The sequence below is a fragment of the Lactuca virosa genome, chromosome 2 (assembly GCF_052849685.1).
Source record: "Lactuca virosa cultivar CGN04683 chromosome 2, Lactuca_virosa_CGN04683_v6, whole genome shotgun sequence".
Taxonomy (NCBI): Eukaryota; Viridiplantae; Streptophyta; class Magnoliopsida; order Asterales; family Asteraceae; genus Lactuca; species Lactuca virosa.
This window is the reverse complement of record NC_136427.1, coordinates 171,772,706-171,796,217: the sequence shown is the minus strand read 5'-3', so window position 1 is coordinate 171,796,217 and position 23,512 is coordinate 171,772,706. Positions and strand designations below refer to the sequence as shown.

Genomic DNA, 23,512 nt, shown 5'->3' with positions numbered 1-23,512 from the left:
TTCTGATTGTCTTTCTTCTATCAATCCTATGTTTCATTTCTTCTTCTGCCTGTGAATAATTTGTCCAACCTGTAGATCGAATTTGACTAAGTGATTCATGAATTATCTGATTGCTGATTATGGAAAATGAATATGCCCTTAAGGGTATATACGCTTAGGTATTCAAATTCACCATACCACGTCGTCTTGTATCATATAATACATTCTAATTGTCCAATGTTCTTATAATTTAACTTCTAATTTGATTTACTTCCATGATTTTTATAAATTACACATTTATCTTCATTTTACATAATTTTCATTTTCAACAACAATATATATAACCTAGTAGGTGGTCGGCAAAAAGATGTGATGTAAGAGGAAGGTAATAGTGAAATTTCGAAAATCTTGAAAGTAAATCAAGTTAGTGGTTGAAGTTTAAAAACATTATAATGAATATATCAAACAAAACGACATATTATGGTGTGTTTGGGTACCTAAGCTTATATACCCTTAAGGGTATATTCAGACACACGAGCATTACGTGAGATCACATAATATATTAGAATTCCGTTTGAAATTTATGCTTTTGACGAAATAGATGGTCAAAAATTATCTTTGTACTATTAACATTTTTTTTTTATATTTTTTATGGGATCCGGACCCATCAAACTAAAAGTATTTTTCTAAATTCATTATTTCAAAACTCGACAAATTTTTTTAATATATTTTTTAAACCAAAAGGTTTGGTCAAAACAAACTTGTTTTAATCAAATACCAAACCATATTTTTATTATTTTATTTTCATTTCATGATCATGATTCCGGTAATATTCTGTTGCTATACAAGCCAAGTCACCATGATATATTTATTATTTAGTAACCTGCCAAGTTCAAAAAATAACATTTTTATAAAAATAATGACTTTTAGAAGAAATATTAGAATTAATTACAAATAAAGTGAATAAATAATGTTTTTATTTGGTTCTACAAGGTTTTTGCGCCAATATAGAAAGAAGCTAAAGAGAAAAAAATATTATCACTGTGTCCAAACACTCCTTATAGGCTCCAGCCTAAAACCCTCTTCCCTCCATCTCTTCAAAAACCACCACTCTTTGGAGGGAGATATCATCTCACAAAACCGCCGCCGGATAACCACCACCGCTGCATCCATGGCGTCTTCCGTCAATCGTCCTACCGATCTTGAATTGGCTCAGGTAGCGGCCATCCTCGGTTCCGACAACTCACAATTCGAAACCCTAATCTCCCACCTCATGTCCGCCGCCAACGACCAGCGTTCACAAGCCGAAACCCTATTCAACATATGCAAACAGAATCATCCAGATACCCTCGTCCTTAAGCTTTCTCAACTCCTCCATTCTTCACCTCATGCCGAAGCTCGTGCTATGTCTGCCGTTCTTTTGCGCCGCATCCTCACCATCGCTTCCGATGAGTCTCAATCGCAAACTCTGTACCCTTCTCTTTCGCCTACCACCCAATTAACCCTGAAATCAACCTTGCTTGAGTCCGTTACTAGAGAATCATCTAAATCTATATCCAAAAAGCTATGTGACACTGTTTCCGAGCTTGCATCGTTGGTTTTGCCTGAAAATGGATGGCCGGAGCTTTTACCTTTCATGTTTCAGTGTGTTACATCTGGAAATCTTAGGCATAGAGAGAGTGCTTTGTTGATTTTTGCACAATTAGCTCAATACATTGGAGATACACTTGTGCCTTATCTAGACACTTTACATGCTGTTTTTCTAGGATGTTTAGGTACAGGGACAGATCCCGATGTAAGAATTGCAGCCTTAAGTGCTTCAATCAATTTCATTCAGGCTCTAGAGGAAGCCTCAGATAGGGACAAACTCCATGATTTGTTGCCTTTAATGATGCAAACATTAACAGAAGCATTGAACTCAGGGGAGGAGTCCACTGCACAGGAGGCTATAGAGTTGCTAATTGAATTAGCAGGTACAGAACCCAGGTTTTTAAGGAAACAAATAGCCGAAGTTGTGGGTGCAATGTTGCAAATTGCAGAGGCTGAAACTCTAGAAGAGGGAACTAAGCATTTGGCAGTTGAGTTTGTGATTACTTTGGCTGAAGCTAGGGAGAGGGCACCAGGGATGATTAGGAAGTTGCCACAGTTCATTAAGAGATTGTTTGAGATACTGATGAAGATGCTATTGGATGTTGAAGATGACCCTGCTTGGCATAGCGCTGAGGTTGAACATGAGGATGCAGGGGAGTCTAGCAATTACAGCGTTGGTCAAGAATGCTTGGATAGACTTTCAATGTCTTTGGGTGGAAATACCATTGTTCCTGTTGTCTCTGAGATTTTGCCAGCTTATTTAGCTGCTCCAGAGTGGCAGAAACACCACGCTGCACTCATTGCATTAGCTCAAATCGCAGAAGGGTGTTCAAAGGTACTGCTTTCTATGTAGATTAATTTTGATATTGTTTTGTAGTGAAATCGTTGTGTTATTATTGTAACTTATTCTTTTTGTTTTCTCATCGATTCAGGTCATGACAAAGACCTTAGAGCAAGTTGTGTCAATGGTGTTGAACTCATTTCAAGATCCTCACCCTCGTGTTAGATGGGCAGCCATCAATGCAATTGGTCAACTGTCAACAGACTTGGGCCCAGACTTGCAAAACCAATATCATCATCTTGTTCTTCCAGCACTAGCTTCAGCAATGGATGATTTCCATAATCCACGAGTTCAGGTGAGTAAAGATACTACTAATGAGTAATGATATGTTTTTATCTTTAGATATGTATTTGTAGATTTCATTGTTGTATGCATGTTTTTCAGGCACATGCTGCTTCAGCAGTTCTCAACTTCAGTGAAAATTGTACATCAGAGCTTCTACAACCTTACTTAGATGGGATTGTGGGGAAATTACTTGTACTTTTACAGGTATATATATTTTGTAGTAACCTTAAAATATATGAATATATGAATACTGAATCATTTTTGTATTTCCAGAATCCAAAGCAAATGGTGCAAGAGGGAGCTTTGACTGCTTTGGCATCTGTTGCTGACTCATCTCAGGTATTATTCATCTTCATTTTCTCTTATTAACTTGTTTATTTTCTTTAAATTGGTTCTCACATAGTTTATGATTTTACAGGAGCATTTTCAAAAGTATTATGATGCAGTTATGCCATACTTGAAAGCTATACTCATGAATGCAACTGATAAAGCTAATCGTATGCTTCGTGCCAAATCCATGGAGTGTATTAGTTTGGTTGGAATGGCTGTTGGAAAAGATAAGTTCAAAGATGATGCTAAACAGGTATACTTATACTTATATATATATATATATATATATATATGTAGTTTACAAATGTTTTTATTTTTTCATCTTGGAAACTTATAATTTATTACATGATTCAAGGTTATGGATGTCCTTATGTCACTTCAAGGTTCCCAATTGGAGACAGATGATCCAACAATAAGCTACATGTTACAAGTATGCTTCTTTTCTTTTTCTGTTATTGAACTTAATCTTGTAAAATAAATTCATTTTGAATTAAAGATTATAAATTTATAATTATACATTGTTGTTGTAGGCATGGGCAAGACTCTGCAAGTGTCTAGGGCAAGATTTTCTCCCTTACATGAATGTTGTGATGCCACCATTGCTTCATTCTGCTCAACTTAAACCAGATGTTACAATTACTTCTGCTGATGATTCAGATGATGATATTGATGAGTCTGATGATGAAAGGTGTGAATGAGAGTTAATGACCATTTTACCCTTTGTTTAGAAATGATGATGAGTAACAACTAATGAATGGCTTTTGATATTGCAGCATTGAGACTATTACACTTGGAGATAAGAGAATAGGGATCAAAACTAGTGTTCTTGAGGAGAAAGCTACAGCATGCAACATGCTATGTTGCTATGCTGATGAATTAAAAGAAGGGTTTTTCCCATGGATTGATCAGGTGAAGTTAAATACCTCTTTTACCCTTTCTTGTCATTTTACATTTTGGCTTAACTTTTTAATAAAAACCAATGCAGGTTGCACCAACATTAGTACCACTTCTTAAATTCTATTTCCATGAGGAAGTTAGGAAGGCTGCAGTTTCAGGTGAAATGAAATACCTCTTTTTACCCCTGATAACTTAATGTTAATTTTAACTGTTATTTTTTTTTTTTTGCTTTCTGAGTGTTGACTTTTTCTTTGACTTTTTAGCTATGCCTGAGCTTATTCGATCAGCAAAACTAGCTGTTGAAAAGGGGCAATCTCAGGGTCGCAATGAGTCATATGTAAAACAGCTGTCAGACTATATCATACCAGCTTTAGTAGAGGCTCTTCACAAGGTTATTTTTGTCATTCTCCCTATTTGTTGACTTCCGTTTGTTCATATAACAAGATTATGAATCTTTATTTACTGAATTTTGGTTTTTAGGAACCTGAGACTGAGATTTGCTCGAGTATGATTGATTCAATCAAGGAGTGTGTACAAATCTGTGGGCCCCTTTTAGATGAAAATCAAGTTAGAAGCATTGTTGAAGAGATCAAACAGGTGATCACCGCCAGCTCAGCAAGAAGAAATGAAAGGGGTGAAAGAGTCAAAGCAGAGGACTTTGATGCAGAAGAAGGGGAAATGTTGAAAGAAGAAAACGAGCAAGAGGAAGAACTTTTTGATCAAGTATATGCTCTTATATTATATAATCTATTTTATTTTTTTATAAATCTGTTTATGTTAATAAATTATTCTAAATATATTTTCTTTTTTGTTAAATCTAGATTGGTGATTGTTTGGGTACTCTACTCAAGACTTTCAAGGCCCCATTTCTGCCTCTTTTTGATGAACTTTTGCCTTACTTGATGCCATTCTGGGTGATTATTGAGTAACATTAATTATATTTTTTTAAATAATTATTTTTTTTAGTTGAAATACTAACAATAAGCATTTTATATTTAGGGCAAGGATAGGACCTCAGAGGAGAAGAGAATAGCTATTTGCATATTTGATGACGTGGCAGAGCATTGTGGAGATGCAGCTCTAAAGTAAAAGCTTTTTTCATTCTTTTGTTACTTTAGTATCATTATTTAAAAAAAAAAATTATAATTTTTATATCTTGTTACAGATATTATGAAGCTTTTCTACCATTGGTGTTGGAGGCATGCAATGACACAAGCACAGATGTTCGCCAGGTCAGCATAATTTAATATCAAACTATTATCATTTTATTTTTTTATTTAATTCTAAATAAATATAATCGGGTGGGTTTCAGGCTGCAGTTTATGGTGTTGGAATTTGTGCAGAGTTTGGTGGAGCTGCATTCAGACCTTTTGTTAATGGTAGGGTTTTATTTTCTATAATAATGAAAAATAAAAATAAAAATAAATAATAAACAAAATTAATGAAAGTAAGTTGCTATTTTTTTTTCAGAGGCTCTTTCAAGATTAGATGGTGTGATAAGAAGGCCAGATGCATTACATGCAGATAATGTAATGGCATATGACAATGCAGTTTCAGCTCTTGGCAAAATATGCCAATTCCATCGTGATTCCATCAATGCTGCTCAGGTACTTTTTTACAAAATTTACATTTTTAGTACCTCAGTTTGGCTAATATTTGCAATTTTGGTCCAAAAATTGTCAGATTGTTCCAGCATGGCTAAACTGCTTGCCACTAAAAGGCGATTTAATCGAGGCGAAAGTGGTCCACAATCAGCTTTGCTCAATGGTGGAAAGGTCTGATGGGGAATTATTAGGCCTTAACCATCAGTATCTTCCGAAAATAGTCTCCGTCTTTGCAGATGTACGCTTTTAGTCCCTCGACTTTGTTCTTTCTTTCTCATTTCATATTTTTAAATTTTTTTTTTCTGGTGTTAGGTTTTATCTGCTGGGAAAGATTTGGCATCTGAAGAAACGGTTGGGCGAATGATTAATCTGTTAAGAACACTTCCACCTTCTGCTTTGGCTTCAACTTTTTCGTCTTTACAACCTCAACAACAGCTTGCTCTTCAATCTGTTCTTTCATCTTAAGTCTTAAATAAAAGGTTTTTGTATGATTTTGGTAAGTGTGCATTATTTGTTTTTTTTTTTTATTTATGATTCATTTTTGCATGCATTTGGTGTTGAAAGTGAGAGAAATAGGTCTAGGGAATGAATTTTGCATATATCGATACTACAATCGTTTTTGTTTATTTTGTCATGAGAGAGATAAAAGTTTTGTATTGGTTTTGCATATTGAGATTGAGATTGTGACTTATATTTAAGGATTTTGAAATTTTGTGGTTGTTGGTGAATTTTGGTGGTTTTATATTGTTTTGATCGTTGATGTGATGTTGCCCTTTAAAAAATATATAATAAGTGAATAGTTTGTGTTTATATATAAATCCATGAATATGTATATAGTAGGAATAGTGTCGTTTTCCACACAACGGCATAAAACCAACATTTAAATAATAAAAAAGGTTCGAGTCATTTTGTTTTATATACTGATTTGAAATAGTATATTATTCCCACTTGTGATTAATTTTTAAACATAATTATGTTGGCGTAATCTTAAAAAGGCATGTTAACCACTTCTGACGCTGTAATATTAAAGATCATACTTGTTAGGTATTAACAAAAAAACCCATTGGATTGTTCCTTTTTTTCTCCTTTAACTTAAAAGATCATTTAATTTTAATGGTGGTTTCATTATGGTTGGCAGGGTATACAACATCTGAATAATCTCTTAAATCAAATAGAACCAATCCACAAAGTTTAAATTTTTTTTTAGTACTTCACAAGAAAGACCACACATTGGGTCATTTATATATGGCCTTAACCTTTATTTTCTCGGATTTAACAAAGTGATGAAATGTTTACAAAAAATAAGCTCGCAAGTTACGAGATAAGACGAAAAGGCCCACAAATCACCACATCAAAAGTTCACCCTTGTTGCACTTAGGTTGTTTTTTGTCCCCATCATCGTGAAAAATGAGCAAACTTCATCTTATTTTTTACAATTGTGGATTATAAATGCTCCTGTGTTGCAAGTAAAAATCATTAATTCTTCATTTTTGTATAGATGTAACATTTGTAAATGTTTCAAGAACATTATGGCGAATATGGTTTACATTTTAGGTTATTTTGTCTTGTTATTGTAGTTCTATAAGCATACATTATTATTTTCCATATTGAAATTGAAGTAGTGTTAATAGAACAATTATCAACATGAATTATGAACACACTCGTGAGTGCGAGCATATAAGGCAACATGTCCGCAAATGGTGCAAATTCTCGGAATGTTTTTTTTATGAGTAAATTACACGAATGGTCCCTATGGTTTGGGGTAATTTGCGCGTTTAGTCCCTAATTTATTTTTTTTAACTCGGAAAGTCCCTACTGTTTGTTTTTGTTACGTGTTTGGTCTCTGTCTTACCTAAAAATACTATTATTTAAATAAGAAAAAATGGTGGGGTAGGTAAGACAATGTGAGAGGGTGGGGTTGGGGGTGTGTTTATTTAAATAAATTAAAAAATCAAGGGCAAAATAGTTTTTTTTAGGTAAGACAGGGACCAAATGTGTAACAAAAACAAACAGTAGGGACCTTCCGAGTTAAAAAAATAAGTTAGGGACCAAACACGCAAATTACCCTAAACCATAGGGACCATTCGTGTAATTTACTCTTTTTTTTATTGCAAGTGTTTGATATTATTTGCGTAGTTGTAACTATATATTTTCATGAGTTTGTGGTTGTATTCTCACTAGTATTTCAATACCTAGTTATATTCTTTAAAATATCATTTGAACTAGGGTTATTACCCAACCCTATTATCCATCAAAGACAAGGTGCACTTTATAGACAAAATAAAGGAGATGCTGTCTCATTCTCTAGCTTGTATGTCCCTATTTATGGCTTCATGTTTTGGGTCCCTGTTAGAACTTCGAAACACGAATAGACATCTACTAAGAACCCATACAATGCAACCAAAAGGGTCCTATCCCAACATGTGTTACCATCTTCCTTGAGGTTGATGGTTCCAGTTTGAAATATATATGGATTCAAGAGTAGAACAAATTTGCCGTTCAAAACAAAGAACCCATGCAAATACTCATTTCAATGGGCAGATATGGATGTTATTATCGAGTTTAAGGGCCGATGCTTCCCTATGTTGGCTCCTTCTGATTCCTTGCATATTAGTCAGTTACTTGGATCCTTTTTGTTCCTTACGATTTGGATGCATGGAACATTTATTATTTTCATAAAACAATTTTTTTTTTTATTTTACGATAAATTTTTTTATTATAATGATTTTTTTTTTGTTTAGGTACCTATGGGGAATATTTATATAAAAATTTACATACAGTCATATGCGTTCAGAAGTTGGTAGACCGGAGGCTATGAAAGACACACTGACGAGAAGAAGTACGAAAATGAAAATGAAACAATCCAAAACGAAAGACAAGGAAAACTAACTTCAAATTATTCTTAAATCTTCATTATAATGGTAATTGGTTGGTTGATGTTTATCACTATATGACTTTATATATTTGGATATGGGAGATGTTTTACAAAATAATTATTGAGTTCGCAAGACCGACTAACCTAAGTCATCCTAAGGGTCCTTTGGTGGAAATGTTATCCCGATTTTCATGTATGCACCTTATACATCCATATGAGGTAATTTCGATATTGACATTAATTTCTAATCACAAAATATTACCTTCGTTTATTAGGATGTTACTAAACATCCACGACTGCAACTTACACCAAACAAAGGTGAACTGTCTTTTCAATGCCAAATAAGGACCAAATAGAAGTCCCCTTGACCTCATCTATACATAAGAAGATGCTTATCCCTCACTAGTCATGGTACATATGAGGTAAGCATGACAATGATAAAGACGATAGTACATGGATTGCAAACCATTCGGATCAAGCTTTTAGACAACATTATGCGACTTAGTAAAGAAATATACGAGGTCTTTATACAGATTAGATAGGAACCGAGTCTTATGAGAGCTTCGAGTAACACTGAGGATGACATCGATCTAATATGCCACGAGGATGGATAATTATGACCATATGCACTCGCGAGACAAATTTGTTGGTTATGTTAGTTGGATAAATAATTCCATGAGCATCATCAACAAATTGATATCAATTCTTAATCACAAAATATTATCTTAATTATTTACATATTAGGTTTTGGCTCTTGTATTCATATGTATCCACTTGAGTCAACTACTCCAAAATTCTATTTGTCCTAGAAACCCGGCTCAATTTTCTCAAATAAAAAAACAAATAAAAGATGCTAAAAGAATATAATGAAGATTAACACTAAGGTAAAACAAGTGAAAACACATCGACTACTTTATTGACCTCTTTCCACGTAACCATGTTTTTCTTTCATCCCTTGGAAAATTGTATTGACGTTTAAGACAAGTCCAAACATAGAATTGAATTTAAAATATTTGTCATTTTCTCTGATTAAACACTTTCTGGTTGAGACTCTAGTATTTGGGGTTATCTAGATGATATCTAATTTGCCTCCACGTGGCAGTATATTAGAGTATCTTCCCTTTTTTCATATCGAAATTTGACCCATTAAACTTCTTTTATCTCCGAAACACCCCCTAATGTTTACCAATAAATGATAACTTCTACATTAAAAGTATACAACAAAATAATTTGGTTATTAATTTATAGAAATTTTAATTTATTTTTCATTATTTGGTAGGCTTAATTTATTTTTACATAAGCCTTGTTACGAATCAAGGCTCAAAAAAATTATACAAATAATAGAAACCAAATGCATGTGACCTTCATTCCAAGCAAATCTCGAGGCCTTCTTTGCTCAAATATGCACCTACAAAGAGTAAAAAAAACATATATAAATACTTTTGAATCTCAAGTGTCTTTTTGTCAAAAACAACATAAATCAGGGTTCAACTTTGTCCAATACAAAATTACAAGGGTAATAATGTAGAAAATACAAAAAGGTTGTGTAAGATTTACAATACTTTACTTCCCATGCATATGCTTGGTCTTATATGACCAAGTCCATGATGGAGGTTAAATTGACATCTTAGCCCTCTTGTTATATCAAACCCATACTCATATCCAAGGGCAAAACCGTCATTTAACCATGTGGATTGTTTACTACAAAAATAGCAACTTGGTCTTTCTAATTAGGAATAATTTGTCTTCTTAGAAAACTAAAAGAATGTTCAACGCTAAAAACAAACACTAAAAACAAACATACCATAGAAACCTCAGAAATCATGTACACACCTATACATACATCCTATATCTATATCCATATATATACACACCAACATAACGTAGGAAAACAAGGACATAGAACTATAGAAGTTAGAACAACACTCTTGAATTCACATTCAAAATTTCTGAAAACTCCAATGGAAATCCAATTCCAACAACAACCAAGAGTGTCGAAACCGAGGGGTAAAAACGGAAGTTCAAACAACAAATTTGTCGGAGTGAGGCAAAGGCCTTCGGGTAGATGGGTGGCTGAGATCAAAGACACAACACAAAAGATCCGAATGTGGTTAGGGACTTTTGAAACCGCAGAAGAAGCAGCTCGAGCATATGATGAAGCCGCTTGTCTTCTTCGTGGCTCCAACACACGCACAAATTTTATCACTCACGTCTCGCATAACTCCCCTATCGCGTCCCGGATCCGTAATTTACTCAACTCAAAGAAAATCGCAAAAAAACAAGATCAAGATTCTTTCGTTCCCTCAGTTTCACATACTGCGTCCACCACTCCCAGTATCAGTATCAGTATCAGCACCAGCACCAGCACCAGCACCAGCACCAACACTAACACCAGTACCAATACCAGTAACAGTACCAGTAGCGGTAACAGTAATAGTGAGAGTAACAGTATCAGTGACAGTAGTAGTCAGAGTAAGTGTAAGTTGTTTGATGATGCGTATAAGCCGGATTTGAGCAAGTGTTGTTCCGGAACGTTTGATAATGCGTGGGGTTATGGAGGAAGGATTGATAATATGGAGTTTAGTGAATTTGAGAGGATGAAAGTGGAAAGACAAATATCGGCTTCGTTGTATGCGATGAATGGGGTTCAAGAGTATATTGAGACTGTGAATGATCCGAATGAAGGAATATGGGATCTTCCTCCTTTATGTTCTTTGTTTTGTTGAAGTTTTTATTTTAGGATTTAATTGTGATTTTTGAAATAACAAGGGAGAGTTTTGAAAATGTGAAATGATGTATGTAGATGTTCTTGCTTCTTGCTAATATGTAAGATTTCAACATAGTTTCATTAGAAATCATTTGAAATATCAAAATATTGATTTCTTCATTTGAATTATATTTTTAAGAATTAAGACATACCTTTTATTCTTCTTCTTCTCCTTCTCCCTGATCCTCTTCAGCATCTTGACCAACTTCCTCATAATCTTTCTCAAGAGCAGCAAGATCTTCACGTGCTTCAGAAAACTCACCTTCTTCCATTCCTTCACCAACATACCAATGCACAAAAGCTCTTTTTGCAAACATGAGGTCAAACTTATGGTCAATCCTATTGAACACCTCAGAAACAGCTGTGTTGTTACTTATCATACACACTGCACGTCTAGTTTTAGCAAGATTCCCTCCAGGCACCACCGTAGGTGGCTGGTAGCTTATCCCACATTTGAAACCAGTCGGACACCTGACAAAAAAATTACCATTTTACCCTTCCATTACCAAACAATTTCCTTCAAGAGATAAAGATACATACCAATCAACAAACTGAACAGTTCGTTTAGTCTTCATGGATCCAACAGAAGTATTAACATCTTTTGGAAGAACATCTCCACGATACATTAAACAACAAGCCATGTATTTCCCATGTCTTGGATCACATTTAGCCATCATACTTGCAGGCTCAAACACAGCATTAGTGATCTCAGAAACAGAGCTTTGTTCATGGAAGGCTCTTGCAGTTGAGATGACAGGGGCATAAGAGGAAAGCATGAAATGGATACGAGGGTATGGGACAAGGTTGGTTTGGAATTCAGTGATGTCAACATTAATGGCTCCATCAAACCTTAAAGAAGTGGTTAAAGATGAGATGACTTGAGAGATTAAACGGTTTAAGTTTCTGTAACTTGGTCTTTCAATGTCTAAAGCCCTCTTGCATATGTCATATATGGCTTCATTGTCTAGAAGTACAACCACATCTGTGTGTTCTAGAAGGGAATGAGTTGATAACACACTGTTAAAAGGCTCAACAACTGCAGTTGACACCTGTAACAAAGTTACAAAAATTGAGAGAGTTGTAACTTAAAAAGCTTATAACTTATAACTTATATATTTTATATATTATATAACCTGTGGAGATGGAAAGATACTGAAACCAAGTTTAGGTTTTTTCCCATATTCTACTGATAAACGTTCTAGAAGCAAAGATCCAAGGCCTGAACCAGTGCCACCTCCAACAGCATTGAAAACCATGAATCCTTGTAAGCCAGTGCAGTTTTCAGCTAATTTTCTCACTCGATCAAGACATGTGTCAACGATTTCTTTTCCCACTGCACATATGAATTGAATGAAATTTAAATATGATTTTGTGATTTTGAAACATCAAACTGTTCATCATTGATTGTGTTACCTGTGTAATGTCCCCTGGCAAAGTTATTAGCTGCATCTTCTTTGCCAGATATGAGTTGTTCAGGATGGAAGAGTTGTCTGTAGCTTCCATTTCTGACTTCATCAATGACAGTGGGTTCTAGATCAACAAATACAGCTCTGGGGACATGTTTTCCAGAGCTGGTTTCACTGAAGAAGGTGCTGAATGAATCGTCTGAAGTGCCTCCTCCACTGCTCTCACTGTATAATTAAGAACTCATGATATGAATGAACCTCTTTTTAGAATAATATGCGTCTCAATTGATTTGAGAAGAAGAGAGAATCTATTAATAATCAAACACATCAAAGAGTACAGTAGTTTGAAGAAATAGGACAACAAGATGTTGAAGGAAACTTGTATTGTATGCATGATCACAAGCCATCATTAGGTTCTAAGATTAACTAAAAGTTATCATAGTATTATACTGTTTAGATGCATATCTTGTAAACTTCTGTTCCATGCAGTAAAGAAGCTGCTGAGATTAAGTGCAAAATTAGGTTTCTTTCAAATTATGATCAAATAAACGAAATTGTTGTATCACAAACACCAAAATCAATTCACTAGATTTGATTTTAGAATTCATAGATCGACCAAAAACCATTAGGAAAATTGAATGCCATATGTGCCATATATAACCATATAATGCGTTTCTGATTGCATCAAGCATTGTTTCTATTTGATGCAAGCCCTAAAATGGATCAAACTTACATTATTCCTATTTGACACAAACCATAAGAACAATCAAATTTGTATAGCTTAGAAAGGTAACGGATTCGAATTTGCTCTTCCATACCTTCATTCAAATCATGAATAAATATCCAAATCCACGATAAAACAACAAATTATAGATGGAAACAAAGAAGCACGAAGAACATGCACATACCCTTGCAGGAACCCATCGTTTTGAATTCCGTGTTCGAGACAATAAAGCTCCCAGCATGCATTGCCGACCTGAATCCCTGCTTGTCCAATGTGTATGCTAACGATTTCTCTCATATTTATGTGCTAAAATGTGATGATTTCTTCTGGAAATCGAATTGAAGAAGAAGAACAACAGATGGAAAATTGATCGAAATAGAAATGTGAAGAGAAAAGAAAAAGAAACTAATCGGGAAAGCGGTTGATACGAGATCCCAGTCGTTGGTTATTTATAGTTGGCGCCAACTTTCTTTGTTTTCCCTGTGCGTTGCACCTCCATTGTCTCTCATGCGTCCTCACCATTCACCAACCAATTTTTTCTAAAATAATTATTTAACAGATTATTTAAAAATTATATATAAAAGAGAAGTAAATAAAGACAGTAAAAGAAAAATATGATAGGCTAATGTTTTAATATATTAAATTATTAATTGTATCTCATATTTTCACCATGTAAAACATCTTTTCCGTACATGATTATTTATTTTATTAAATGGAATGAGTTACGTAGTGACGATAAAAGGATTTTACCATATGAAAAGCTATAATTACTGTAAAAAATGGAAGATGGAAGCATAATAAATATGATTCATAAAACTAGTGAAGATCCTAAGATCATGACAAGTGAAAAAAGAAGGGTTAGTTTGTATTACTTTAAAGATGAGGGTGTTTATCGTAACTTGACTTCCAATATTTTGCTAGAGCGATGATAATGAAGCTCATGGTTGAAATCAACAAACGCCAGATAAGAAGAGCAACCGGAGTCGGCATAAAAATGGGTGGTTTGAAAGCGGTGGCAGTCATCACCGGCGGCGAAAACTCCGTCAAAGGGTCTCTTCAGTTCTTCCAGGAAGCCAATGGTCTCTCATCTCTAGTACCACTGTTTGTGTCTGTGAGTTTTTGTATTGAAATTTGAGGGTTTGTTCTTCGAGCACCCAGTTTTCATTTTCGATTAACGAAAAACTATCAGGAAAAAGCTCTGTCAGTTGTTATATTTCTCTACTTCTGTGATTTTGCAGTTCAATTGCTACACTGTTTTCCATGGATTTCGCTCAATGATTTTGTGTGTTTGAAAAACAGGGGTAACTCATGTGAGTGGTAAGATAACAGGGCTCAAACCAGGTCTTCATGGATTCCATATTCATGCTCTTGGTGATACCACTAATGGCTGCATCTCCACAGGTACTCCTTATATCCACAGCACTCCGTTTTTTTTGGCATCGAGAGTTTAAATTTTCAGTTCTAAATTATGAATTTGACCTAGGTTTTTTGAAATCTGATCACTTGATTTTGTTTACTTTTGTGATCATACTCCAAATTATGGTTAGATAGGTGATTGTGATGTGCGATTTTCTTACCTTTTTCATGTGTGATTTTGATATAAAATTAGGACCTCATTTCAATCCATTAAAGAATGATCATGGAGCTCCTCAAGATGATGTACGCCATGCAGGCGATTTGGGTAACATTGTTGCTGGTGAAGACGGTTTGTGCTCTTTGACCCATAAAACCATCAAATTTAGGCTCTGTAACATTTTGGCTATGGGAGAAATTATAATGGGAACCCTAAACATGGAAGATCCATGATAAAAAATGAAGAAAACAATCTAATGATGTTTTCTACTTCCCAATTAACAATTCTTTATTCATTTTGCAGGAGTTGCTAATGTATCAATTGAGGATAAACATGTATGCATCTTATAACTCACATGTAGCTAGTTTTGCAATCTTTAATGGGGAAGATTGAAGATATCTTGATTAAGGAGATAATCAGATTGTTTATTTCTCACACAAACCAAATCCCAATATTATTATAACAGATTTGCATCAAAGTCACTTTTTTTTATTGCTTTATCCTTTGAAATGTTGTATAGATTCCACTAAGTGGGCAGCATTCCATTCTGGGGAGGGCAGTTGTTATTCATGCTGATCCTGATGATCTTGGAAGAGGTAAAAACTTTTAGTTCATGACATCATCTTAGAAATCATTTAAGCTATTGATCATCATTTCAAGGGCATTCTTGGAATTTTGACTGATAGTTATTCAGTAATAAGTTGTGGTTTTTTGTGTGATAGGTGGACATGAACTTAGCAAGACAACCGGTAATGCTGGTGCTAGAGTTGGTTGTGGTAATTATTTGCATCTTTCTCCCTTCAACAATACTAAAAATTCTAAGAATGGGTCCTTTATACTTTGTACAATATGCATAATCAATGTTATGAGAAAAGTAAAGTTTTTTGCATCCTTCTTTAACAGGTGTTATTGGGCTTCAATCTTCTGTGTAAACTAAGCTAAGAGGCAGGCTCCTTTATACTTTGTACAATATGCATATACTTGTTAATCATGTTATGAGATCCAGAAATTGAACTAAAGAAGCATGTTTGCTATTCTTTAATCCTTAATATGTGTTTGTTCTTATAATAGGAGTACTGGAGTAGGAAGAATCCTAAAACCATGGTGGATATAGATAGAGTAATCAATTTTTATGTACTCTTTCCATGGCTAATATATTCAAAATGAATCGGGGAGAGTTAATCCAATGGTGTGTTATACCTTTCTTTTTATGATTTTAGAAAACAATTTATTAATTTTTTGATGTTTTTTTTAATATATTATTTAATGTTTTAATTTAATATTTTCAAAAAAAGAATAGTTTTAAACATTCAAACACATTTATCAATAAAAAACATAGATTTTGATAAGAATACAAATAATTAATTGACCGTACATAATCAAAGCATTCAATACAACTGTATCAGGGATACAATCAAAATGAAAATGGTTTATGTATATATTCTGTTTCTTTTTCATACGGAGAAGCTCATTTATATGTAAAGTCATACTTGAAAAAAATTGCTTGATTTTTTTTTTCTTTTTTGCTTTTAGATTCAAGTTGCAGATTTTTTAAATTTGTTCAATAGGTTAAAAAACATCAAGATCTACTGATCATTGGTTCGTGCAATAGGTTAAAAACCTCAAGATTTGCAAAGGTGACGATGGTGTTGAACATGAGATTATTTTGAGGTTTTTAATCTATTGAACAAACCAATAAAAAAAGAGGCAGCACACTACACCGTCATCATCATATCCAACACATCGTCGCTGCCTTTTTTATTGTTGACTTTAATTATATATAAAAGAAGAGGCAGCGACAGTGTGGCGGGTGTGATGACGATAATGTAGTGTGCTAAAACGAGAGAGAGAGAGAGAGAGAGAGAGAGAGAGAGAGAGAGGTTGGGGGGTGGGGGGGGGGAGGGAGAATTGACTTACATGCCAAGCAAGCATGCTGTGTGTGTTATCTGGGATATAATTGAGAGTGGATAATCAATTTGAGAAAGTGGAGTAACGGGTATATGAATGTTACTGGATGATGACTACGTGGAATGGAATGTATAAGAGGAAAGTAGATCCAAGAGAAGTTATTGGATATGTGGCCAAAATACCATGCCCAACAAAACTCATACAATCAACAAAATAACATGGTGGGGTGGGGGTGGACACGTGGTTATGGACATATAGGTGTCGGGGTTGGTAGGAGTATGTATGTAGGGTGAGGGTGCACATGTAGTTATAGACATATATGTGTCGGGGTTGGTGGGAGTATGGGTGTAGGGTTAACGTGGGCATCGACGCCAAATATGCTTGTTAGTGTTGGCATAAATGTATACATGTGTGTGTACTTGTAGGAGTGGGCGTGAATGTATGGTGGGTATCATTATAGGGTTGGTTGTATGAGTGTGGATATAGGGTGGGGATGGGTGTATAGGTGTAGGAGGATGGGGGTTGTGTGGTGTACGTGTGGGGGTATGGGTATGAGAGTGGGGTAGGGTTTGGGGTGGGCATAGGCTTGTGTGTGTGTGGGATGTGGAAGAGATGATGATAATATGCTTTAATTTGATGAATAATGCCTACAATAAAGATGACGCGGGAGGTTATTTTTGTCTTTATAGAAAACATAAGAAATGATATATAAAATCTTGGCCTTTAACCAAAGAATGAACAATTTCTTCAGATACATAATTTAGTGGAATCTAAAGAAATTCAACTCCTTAGATTTTGTCAACCAAACGAAAATTTTACTGGAATTTATATTCACATTCCTCCAAATTGTTTCGAAATCGGTGAACATTACACACCTTAATGGATGTTGGGTTCAAGTTTTATAAGGCTATGGAGTGTACGTATAACATCATAACATAAAAAGTTTTGTAATTTCCGCATCACTTTCCTACCACTTACACTAGGAAATACGTACCACTCCACCACTCCAAAATGTTGATCATATTGTGCAAACCCCATAAGGGTAGTGTTTAGACTGTAAGTATTTTCATATGTAGATGTGTTTAGGTTTTGGTTGGATGGTAGTGTATTTGGGGTTTATTTTTTTTTAAATGAAAGTAAGAACATTGAGAATGCAAAGTGTTGCTTAAAATTGTTATATATAAAGCTTTGCGATTAAGTTTGCATTTATAGATATATTGGTTATAAAAAAAATTAAACCCAACGATCATTCCAACAATAACTTTGCCACATCACCCTTGTTAGACGTCGTTTGCAACATCCCAAAAATGCGGTCCAAAAAAATTTCATTTTTATTTTATATATAAAACCATAGCAACTCAAATCATCTCAGAAAACATAAGTGATAGTATCTCGAAACATCATATCAAAACACTATATCAAAATAACATGTCCAAATATCAGAGTAAATCATCCCAGACTAAATGTTGTGGTATGTGCAATGCAGTCATCCCGAGCTCTTCCCCTTACTAGCGGAAGTACCTGAAACCAAAACTGAAAATTGTAATAACGAAGCTTAGTGAGCCTCCCCAAACTACCACATACCATACATATAATCACACAATCACATAACATAACATTGGGCCTCGCCCGCTACATCGGGCCCCGCCCGGCATCGGACCGAAGTCTGGCATCGGCCCTGCCGGCATCGGACCGAAGTTCGGCATCATGCCCCGCCCGACATCGAGCAAAGCTCGGTATACATATCAACATATCAACAATACACATAATAAGCACGTAACATAAACATATAAACATTACTCGGGCCCCGCCCGGCAACAGACCAAAATCCGGAAACATATAAAATAGCATATAAACATTCCTCGGGCTTTCCACGGCATCGGACCGAAGTCCAGAACATATAAACAAGCACATGCAAGAATCACGAAGACATCAAGCATACAAACATTCCTCGGGCTTTCCTCGACATTGGACCGAAGTCCGGAAGCATATAAACACATAAACCTACATCGAGCACTGCCCGACATCGTACCATAGTCCGACACATGCTAACATACATAAACGGGCCGACATTGGTGCCTTAGACCCGTTCCTAGGAGGAAACCCACCTTAAATGTCGAGTAAAGTAGCTGAACGTCTCTGCTCCTGCAACCGGCTCTACTCACGCCCTATACAAAATAACCCCCCCTTAGATACCATTCCTTACATCAAGACCCCTTCACAGGTCAACCTTGGTCAAAGTCAAGGTCCAAGTCAAAGTCAACGCTCAGTCAAGTCAAAGTCAACACTCTGAGTTGACTCAACTCATCGAGTCATTCCCTTGACTCGCCGAGTTCCCTTGCTACTCGTAGTCGTGATAACGCGAGTCAATTCGTCGAGTCCCTCCTCAGACTCGTCGAGTTCTACCCTATTCGGTATTGGGACAAATCGACTCAACTCGTCGAGTTCCTCTATGGACTCGACGAGTTCCTCAGTCTGTTTGGGCCATCATAGCGGATTAAGCCCCTACTCTTCAGATCTAAGCTTCATGCTTCTCATATACACTGAAAATGCCCTTTTAAGGGTAAAGTTTCCAACTTTACCTGTTAATACCTTTGCTTAATGGGTTTAGCTCAAACCCTAAATCTTTAGGACCTAGATCTTGGTCCACAAGCCATCCATACTCCAAACTAAAGCATACAAACATAGATCTAGACCCTAAACACTACATGAACACGTAAAGCTTCCACCTTTCACTCCATGCATGGCCTTTTGGAGCTTAAAACGCCAAAATGACATCCTATAACTTGCATGGGGCTTCAATGGCCATAAAGTTTGCACCTTTATGCCATGAAAGCCCTCCATGATTCCAGATCTGATGATATACTCACTTGGGACGTCCATAACCCAAAGATCAAGCTTCTTGGACCAAAAAACCCCCCATAGATAATAATAAAGAGATCTAAGAAGTTACTAAGCAAGTTTGAGACTTTCTTACCAGAAAATGATGAGAATGAAAAGGAGTCTCTGGATCTACTAGCTTCCTCTTGAATCCTTTAGCTTATTCTTTCTTCCTCAAGCTTCAAACACACACAACTTCACTCAAAGATGACTCAAGCTCACAATTGCATTAGGGTTTCTGGATCTAGGGTTTGGGACTTGGAGGTTGTAAATGAGGCTGGCATAAAGGGATTAAGATACTTAAATAGGGTGCAAAACCCTGAAATTAGGGTTTCATTCTGGCATCCCTACTCGTCGAGTTGAGGCTTCCACCTATTCGAGTAGACTTCAAAACCTGCGTCAAAATCCAATCCCTACCCGACGAGTTTGGGGCCTCCAACTCGTCGAGTTCCTACATAAAAATGAATAAATTAATAATTTAGATGCGTACCAGGAACCAGGCGTTACAATTCTCCCCCACTTGTCTTAGACTTCATCCTCGAAGTTTGTTGCCTCGAATAACTCTGGGTAGTGCTCCGTCATCTCCTCCTCTGGCTCCCAAGTCCACTCCGAGCCCTTACGGTGCTGCCACTGCACCTTCACTAACTGAACACCTTGTTCCTCAAGGTTTTCGTCTTGCGATCCAGAATCGCCACAGACCTCTTAATGTAGTTCAGACTGTCGTCAACCTGGATATTCTCTAAAGGCACAATCGCTGAATCATCCACTAAGCACTTCCGCAGCTGGGAAACATGAAAAGTGCTATGGATCTGGCTGAGCTCCGCTGGAAGATCCAATCGATACGCCACCTTTCCCACCCGGGCTATAACCCTGAAAGGACCGATGTACCTGGGGCCCAACTTCCCCCGCTTCCTGAACCGGATGACACCTTTCCAAGGTGACACCTTCAGGAGAACCATGTCGCCCACCTGAAACTCCAAGTCTAAATGGCGCTTGTCGGCATAACTCTTCTGCCGACTCTGAGCAGTCTGGAGCCTGCTCCGGACCTGCTGGATCCTCTCAGTAGTCTTGAGTACCACCTCAGTACTCCCCATGACCCTCTGTCCGACCTCGCCCCAAACGATTGGGGTCCTATACTTCCTCCCGTAGAGCATCTCGAAGGGAGGTCGGTCTATGTTGGCGTGGTAACTGTTGTTATATGAAAATTTGGCTAACGGAAGATACGTATCCCAACTGCCACCGAAATCCAAAACGCATGCGCGCAACATGTCCTCGAGAGTCTGAATCGTTCTCTCGCTCTGCCCACCTGTCTGAGGGTGGAAAGCGGTGCTGAAGTGGAGACGAGTACCCATCTCGTCGTGAAACCGCTTCCAAAATCTGGAAGTAAAATGGACGTCTCGGTCTGACACAACCAAAACAGGCATTCCATGATGTGCCACCACCTCTTGAACATAGATCTCGGTCAGGTTTTCAGCTGATATACTCTCCTGGATCGGAATGAAATGAGCACTCTTGGTCAACCTATCCACGATGACCCATATCGAATCCACTCCACGTGCGGTCCTGGGAAGCTTCGTGATGAAATCCATAGTGATATCTTCCCATTTCCACACTGGAATCTCCAACGCCTGCATTTTGCCGTGAGGTCGCTGGTGCTCGGCCTTGACCTTCCTGCAGGTCAAGCACCGCTCTACCTACCATGCTATGTCCTGCTTCATGCAGGGCCACCAATAATCAGGACGAAGATCCCGATACATCTTCGTCGCCCCGGGATGGATGGAGAATCTCGACTTGTGAGCCTCATCCATCAGAACCTGGCGTACCCCGCCATAGTAAGGAATCCAGACCCTTCGATGCAGGTTCAACAACCTACGACTATCATAATCAAATGAGGCCACCTGGCCTATGATCCACTCACACTTCCGGCGCTCTTCCTTCATGCCCTCGACCTGTGCCTCCCGGATCTGCTCCAGCAACGGGGTAACCACTGTCATCCTTAGACATATGTCTCGTATCGGTGCCGCCACTACCTTGCGGTTAAGAGCATCGGCCACCACGTTGCCTTTCCTGGGTGATAAAGGATCTCACAATCATAATCCTTCACCGCATCTAACCACCGATGCTGCCTCATGTTCAGATTCGGCTGATCCATGAGGTACCTCAAACTCTTGTGGTCCGTGTAAATGGTACAATGAATCCCATAGAGGTAATGCCACCAAATCTTGAGGGCAAAAATCACAAACCCCAGCTCCAAATCGCGCGTCGGATAGTTAGCCTTGTGAGGCTTCAGCTGCCTCAAAGCGTAAGCTATCACATGACCCCGCTGCATCAGTACCGCACCCATACCCGTGATCGAAGCGTCATAGTAAACCACGGAATCGTCGATGCCCTCTGGCAAGGTCAGGATCGATGCCTCGCATAACCGCTGTCTGAGTCTCGAAGGCTGCCTACTGCTCAGGCCCCCAGCGGAATGTCACCGACTTCTTGGTCAGTCGTGTCAAGGGAATAGTAATCTTGGAGAAATCCTGGATGAATCTCCGATAGTAACCCGCCAGACCAAGAAAACTCTGAATCTCAGATGGAGACCTCGGAACCTCCCACTGCATCATGGCCTCTATATTGGCCGGATCGACCAGAATACCCTTCTGGTGGACAAGGTGCCCTAGAAACTGCACCTCACTCAACCAAAACTCACATTTGGAGAACTTTGCGAAAAGTATCTCTCTCCTCAGAGTCTCCAGCACCTCTCTCAGGTGCTCCTCGTGCTGCTCCTGGATCTTGGAGTAAACCAAGATGTCATCGATGAAGACTATCACAGACCGGTCCAGCATCGGTCTGCACACGCGGTTCATGAGGTCCATGAATGCGGCAGGAGCGTTGGTGAGCCCAAACAACATCACCACAAACTCATATTGACCATAGCGAGTCCTAAAAGCTGTCTTCTGCACATCGTCGTCTCTGACTCACATCTGGTGATAACCCGATCGCAGATCAATCTTGGAGAACCAAGATTCACCATGTAGCTGGTCAAACAAATCATCAATCCTCGGGAGGGGATAACGGTTCTTCACCGTTACCTTATTCAGCTCCCGGTAGTCTATGCACATCCGATGTGACCCGTCCTTCTTTTTCACAAACAGGATCGGGGCTCCCCATGACGAATTACTCGGCATAAATCCCTTGTCTAATAGCTCTTGCAGCTGCGTAGACAACTCCTACATCTCGGTAGGAGCCAACCGATATGGTGCCTTGGCTATCGGAGCCACACCAGGGACTAGGTCAATCCTGAACTCAACCTGCCTCTCCGGAGGTATCCCATGCAACTCCTCCGGAAATACGTTCGGGTACTCTCGCACGATCGGTACGTCATCCACTGTCGCCTTACCCTTATTCCGGGTATCCATGACATAAGTGACATAACCTGCGCAACCCTGTTGAAGGTAGTGCCTCGTTCTTGTTGCTGAACATAGGGTCGGTCCACCCTGCGGCTTCTCGCCCTGAATCACTAACCCTCCCCCACTAGGAGTCCGAACTCTCACTAGCTACTGCTCGCAGTCGATCACTGCTCCATTGGGACTCAACCAATCCATACCCACTATAACCTTATTCCCTCGAAGCGGAATAGGAACTAAGTTCATAAAAAACTGCTCATCAAACAACTGCAGTGTACATCCCCGATAAACCCTCGCGACCCGAACGGTCCTATCATATGCTATCTCTACATCAAGTGGGAAATCTAGCTCCCCTGGAGCCCCTACGAATCGCTTGTTGAGCGCGAGCGACACAAAAGATCGGGTAGCACCTGAATCAAACAATACCAAAGCAGATATACCGTTCACAAGGAACGATCCTG

General features: G+C 37.8%; 4 protein-coding genes across 5 annotated transcripts; 3 read left to right on the top strand and 1 right to left on the bottom strand.

The window, feature by feature from the left end:
* The first annotated feature begins 1,004 nt into the window (after positions 1–1,004).
* LOC145159739 (uncharacterized) lies at positions 1,005–6,254 on the top strand. The gene is made up of 18 exons (XM_079078778.1): positions 1,005–2,404; positions 2,502–2,705; positions 2,795–2,899; positions 2,969–3,034; positions 3,114–3,278; positions 3,381–3,455; positions 3,556–3,713; positions 3,799–3,934; positions 4,011–4,080; positions 4,186–4,313; positions 4,403–4,645; positions 4,744–4,836; positions 4,922–5,007; positions 5,088–5,154; positions 5,235–5,301; positions 5,393–5,529; positions 5,606–5,764; positions 5,839–6,254. Exons 1-18 carry the CDS (start codon positions 1,151–1,153, stop codon positions 5,989–5,991), a joined length of 3,366 nt encoding a protein of 1,121 aa, XP_078934904.1. The 5' UTR covers positions 1,005–1,150; the 3' UTR covers positions 5,992–6,254.
* Positions 6,255–9,648: 3,394 nt separating this feature from the next.
* On the bottom strand, positions 9,649–13,787 carry LOC145159738 (tubulin alpha-5 chain-like). Its single transcript, XM_079078777.1, has 6 exons — positions 13,483–13,787; positions 12,582–12,799; positions 12,302–12,501; positions 11,709–12,217; positions 11,321–11,639; positions 9,649–9,809 (listed from the first exon to the last, which is right to left on the bottom strand). The coding sequence occupies exons 1-5, from the start codon at positions 13,593–13,595 to the stop codon at positions 11,324–11,326; spliced, it is 1,356 nt and encodes a 451-aa protein (XP_078934903.1). The 5' UTR covers positions 13,596–13,787; the 3' UTR covers positions 9,649–9,809; positions 11,321–11,323.
* On the top strand, positions 10,302–11,195 carry LOC145156617 (ethylene-responsive transcription factor ERN1). Its single transcript, XM_079075912.1, has one exon. It carries the CDS (start codon positions 10,363–10,365, stop codon positions 11,125–11,127), a length of 765 nt encoding a protein of 254 aa, XP_078932038.1. The 5' UTR covers positions 10,302–10,362; the 3' UTR covers positions 11,128–11,195.
* A 429-nt stretch (positions 13,788–14,216) lies between the features above and the next one.
* On the top strand, positions 14,217–16,058 carry CSD3 (copper/zinc superoxide dismutase 3). Of its 2 annotated transcripts, XM_079078776.1 has the most exons (8): positions 14,217–14,377; positions 14,598–14,699; positions 14,908–15,003; positions 15,175–15,206; positions 15,392–15,467; positions 15,594–15,647; positions 15,775–15,816; positions 15,943–16,058. In XM_079078776.1, the coding sequence occupies exons 1-7, from the start codon at positions 14,224–14,226 to the stop codon at positions 15,801–15,803; spliced, it is 543 nt and encodes a 180-aa protein (XP_078934902.1). In that variant the 5' UTR covers positions 14,217–14,223; the 3' UTR covers positions 15,804–15,816; positions 15,943–16,058. The 2 variants fall into 2 exon arrangements, with proteins under 2 accessions (XP_078934902.1, XP_078934901.1); XM_079078775.1 differs by lacking the exon at positions 15,943–16,058 and having other exon boundaries at positions 15,775–15,939.
* Positions 16,059–23,512: the final 7,454 nt, after the last annotated feature.